At 43.1% G+C, this 4,387-nt stretch overlaps 1 protein-coding gene across 6 annotated transcripts in view; it reads left to right on the top strand.

The window, feature by feature from the left end:
• Nucleotides 1–4,387, top strand: part of Runx1t1 (RUNX1 partner transcriptional co-repressor 1) — a 149,508-nt gene extending 145,121 nt beyond the window's left edge. For 5 of the 6 annotated variants that reach the window (XM_029533280.1, XM_021221934.2, XM_029533281.1 and 2 more), the window contains one exon: nt 3,356–4,387. In XM_029533280.1, coding sequence (XP_029389140.1) covers nt 3,356–3,631 — 276 coding nt within the window. In that variant the 3' untranslated portion in view covers nt 3,632–4,387. The remainder of the gene's footprint in view (nt 1–3,355) is intronic. The other variant, XM_021221936.1, reaches the window with a different exon arrangement.

Raw genomic sequence — 4,387 nt, forward strand, 5'->3', positions numbered from 1 at the left:
GGGCCTCAGCTCTCAGCAGCTCTCCTATCCAAAATATCTGAGTCTGTATTTGGTTCAGCTCCTTTTTTTTTTTTTTTTTTTTTTTTTTTTTTTATTCCTAAAATTGTTCCCATCTTTGAAAACACTTTAAAAAATAAAGAAGTCCCCGTTCTGTCTCCTCTTTCCACTCTCCAGCACATGCATTTGTAATTACCTGGTTTAGTCTGTGTGTTTAATCAGTTTAAATTGAGAATGTTGCGTACATCTGATTTCAATCTGAAGGAGCCATTGAGTACTGGGCAGTTACCACCCTGGAGTCTGCCAAAATGTGCCTCTGCCAAAACACGATAGGACTCACACCAGGGTATTTCCTAAAGACGCCACTTGACTCAGATTAGATGTTTAATTTCCTTAAAATATTGTTTTGGATTTGGGTCTCTGTTCCCTAATTGGGATTTTCTGATGTAATTTAGGAATATCGCTTATTTGCTGAGTTTGTTCCAGGACCCAGCTGGCAATCTCCTGAAAGCTAAACCTCACAGAAGGAAACCTCTCTCTGAGTGCATAGTGTTGCACCTCGAGCTTTGAAGGCTGGGCCAGGCCCACATTTACTGACAATGCCATGGAAATGTCATCCATGCCATGCAGTAGAGTTAAGTTTGGGAGAGGAAGACTTCCAAATATGGTGATGGTCAGAGTTTGTGCACCTATATGATTTTCTTTTCCTTTTTTTGTTCTTTTGAGAAGGGGTTTTCAAGATCCCAGTAGAGCAGCCCAGGACTGGCCTTCACCTCATGTGTGATGGGATTGCAGGAGTGAACTCACAAACCTGGCCTCTTGAGACATTCATCTTAAATTAATCAGACTAGAAAAAAAATAAGTTGTAGTACTGATTATCCATTACAGATTTGTTTAACTAACAACATTCACATATCAATTCATTGTGATTTGAGATCATAGATTCTGTTGTGCTTTTCTTCCTAACACTGAAATGTATGAATGGTGAAGAGTTAAAGTTGCAGAGCTGAATGTTTTCAAAAATGTGTGTGTGTGTGTGTGTGTGTGTGTGTGTGTGTGTGTGTGTGTGTGTGTGTGGTGTGCGTGCGTGTGTGCTCTGTGCAGATCAGAGGACAATGTTCAGGAGTGGTGTTTCTTCTTCCATCACATTGAGGCAGAATCCATCTAATTTCTGGAGCTATGGTATATTCCACCAGGTATGGTCTAACACTGGAACACCTGGACGCACCACAATATCTATCCATGAACATGTGTACCTAGATTCAACTAATCAGGCTTACACAGAACATAGTATTACATTGAGCTATCTCATCTCCCTTTAGAAGGTTTGAAACCAGGGTTCTTCAAGTTCTTTGCTTCTGGTCCTTGAAAGGCTCCAGAATCCCCTTGTAGGCTCCAGAGTACCCAGCTAATGTAATTCCTGAAAAACCCCTATATATTCTACATTAGCTGTGTTTTTAATAAGCTCATGAGCCCATCTCTAAACATACTTCCACCATAATGAAACCAGAATAAACACAGAGAACACAGTGAGGGACCTTGCAAAAACTCAGTTGTTACTTTAAAGATATGTTTTAATTGTGATGAAATCACAACTGTCAACCAGTTGGGTTATTGGACTCTAACTAAAGATCTGGTTTTGCAAGAAGATAATTAAAGCCATTGACAAGAGCTGAAGATGTAGCTGAGTGGGCAAACACTTGCTTAGCCTGCATAAGGCCCTGGTTCCATGCCTGGCACTTCAAAAACAGAAGGCAGTCCTAGAAAGCTTTAGTGATGTAAGGCTACAGCCACCTGACACAGCTTTTCAAAGCAGAATTAGTTTTTCTAAGGAACTAGAAACATGTTTTACTCCTGAGATGAACATTTTGATATGGCTTTCAGAGGTTCTGTCTCTCCTGCAGGAAGCATCCCCGAGAGTTTTGTCACAGTTGGTCTCCACCCCTGTGCCCTTGCTTCCATTAGATCCTCCCACACAGGTGTTCTTGCATCTCTAGGACATCTGTGCTCCGATTCATGAGGTGTTTATCTTAGCGTGTAAATCTCAGAGGTAACCTCATTTCTGCTTCTCTCGTGTCTTGCAAGATGCCACATGAAGCTGGCAGCTGGTGTTCCGGGGCCAGGGTTTCCTTCTCCGGATGCATAGTTAAGTCCCAGTTCTCTCTGCCATTCTAAGTTCCCCAGGTTGCAAGGGGGCAACTCTACCAGCTGGGAAATGCTGTATCCAAGTAGAACAGTTCATTCACCAAGTCTTAGGATTTCTCATTTTTGAAGACTAAATTAGGTATCGGTTCATGTGTTCTCTTTCCAAATTTTTTTTTTTCCTTTGAGCATCTTTGCTGAAGTAAAGGATGCTATTCTAAGATTAACCTGGCATTTGGTTGTTAAGGATACTGAGTGCATAGCATGGAAAGAGCTAGTATTCTGTATCCTGTCTGTTCTGGGATAGAACAGTGTACCCTCTATGTTTCTTATGGTCTATTGACTCCAATACTGTGGTCTTGTAGTTCCTTTGTGATTCCTGTTAGTATCCAGAAAGAGAAAGCCTCTATCCCTGAGTAGTGTATGCATATCTAGACCTTGGAATATTGGTGGTTGAAGGGGAAAAGTTGGGAAATAGAAGTTGTAATTAGTACAGAGTAGGTGATTAATTACATATGAAGAAAGCCATATCTAGGAAGGAGGATTTTTCCGGCAAACACTGGAAAGATCATCAGCCATTTTCATCAATGCCATACATAGTCTTTGCTGATAGAAAATTGAGATGGAATTGAGACATTTCAGTATCTCCAGTGGAGAGACTGAGAGTTTCCCCTTGCTTGGAAATACATGTTAACATGTGACCACATGGGTGACGGAGACACCGTGTGTAAGAAAGTGCTAGGAGGACATGTGGAGGTGTGGTCAGCATGCTAGCAGTGAAATCTGAATCAGAAGGGTGCCTGGGTCCCTCCTGATAGCATAGATAGGTAACAGTGACGTGAACACCGTGATGAACGGCCATCAGCCAAAGGCCCTGTAGGAACCAGGTAGCCCACCCAGGCCAGGGCAGAGCTTTATGTCCCAGTATCCTCTCATCAGGGTGGTTTCCTGAGCTGTGATCCTTTGGAGAGGAACATATCACTGTCTCACATTGCTGTGTTGAGGGACAGGGAGGGTTGGCAGGAAGAAGGGTAGCAGGTTGGAGAGGTAGGGAGAGGGTGGGGCTGTGCTGCGACTGGAAGTTCGGCCAGCAGGTCTTCCGAATTGTCCATTTTGTCTCTGTGGTTCTTGGAGATGTGAGAGCAGTGACGTCTCCCCTATCCACGAGATGTTCACCTTCATGAATATTCACCTGGCATCTCTCCTTCTCCTTCAGAGTTGCTGGAACTGTGGCCGGAAAGCAAGTGAGACCTGCAGCGGCTGTAACACGGCCCGATACTGTGGCTCTTTTTGCCAGCATAAAGACTGGGAGAAGCATCACCACATCTGTGGACAGACCCTGCAGGCCCCACAGCAGGGAGACACGCCCGCTGTCAGCTCTTCAGTCACACCCAGCAGTGGGGCTGGGAGCCCAATGGACACACCACCAGCAGCCACTCCGAGGTCTACCACCCCGGGAACCCCCTCCACCATAGAGACGACGCCTCGCTAGACCTAAACTCAGACTGTCAGAGAAAAGACACCACAACCACCATGAAAGCAATTCCTCATCCTCAGATGCTCAAAGTCCCTTTTCTGTTTGTTTGTTTATAGATGAACTATCTATCTTATTTCCGTACTTCGGCAAGAAAGAACCTAACTGTATCTTTGAGGCGATAGTAGAACACAGAGGCCAGTAACGGGTCGTAATGACAACAAAGATATCTTTTCTTTAGAGAACTGAAAAGAGAGGAAAGAATATAACGTGAAATGCTAGATTTGACCTCTTCCCCGTTATTTCCAAGTAGCTGGGATTTTAAACTAGATGACCTCATTAACCAATGCTTTACCAAACAGCAAACCAAGAGATTGCTAATTGCTGTTGAAAGCAAAAATGCTAATATTAAAAGTCACAGTGTTCTTTATATACAATAATGGAAAGAAAAAAAAAAAAAAAGAGGCAATTCCTCAAGGGCATGAGCGTTGGATACAGCAGTAGACATTTTAACAAGAAGATGAATGGCGTCTGTGGGTTGCTAACTGAACTTTGAAGACCCGCTGCAAAACGCGCAGATGTGCAGCAGATTGGAAGGAGACACACATGTTCCTTTTTTTTCCTGTTTCTGAAAAAGAAATAATAATATCCAGGTCAACAGAATGAAAAATGAAAGATGATTTCCAGTGCGGTGTATGACTACAGCAGCAAGAAAAAAAAATTGCCATAATACAAAGGCTCCTTTATATATATATAGTCAGTCTCACACACACA

This window comes from Mus pahari, chromosome 22 (assembly GCF_900095145.1).
Source record: "Mus pahari chromosome 22, PAHARI_EIJ_v1.1, whole genome shotgun sequence".
In the NCBI taxonomy this organism is placed as follows: Eukaryota; Metazoa; Chordata; class Mammalia; order Rodentia; family Muridae; genus Mus; species Mus pahari.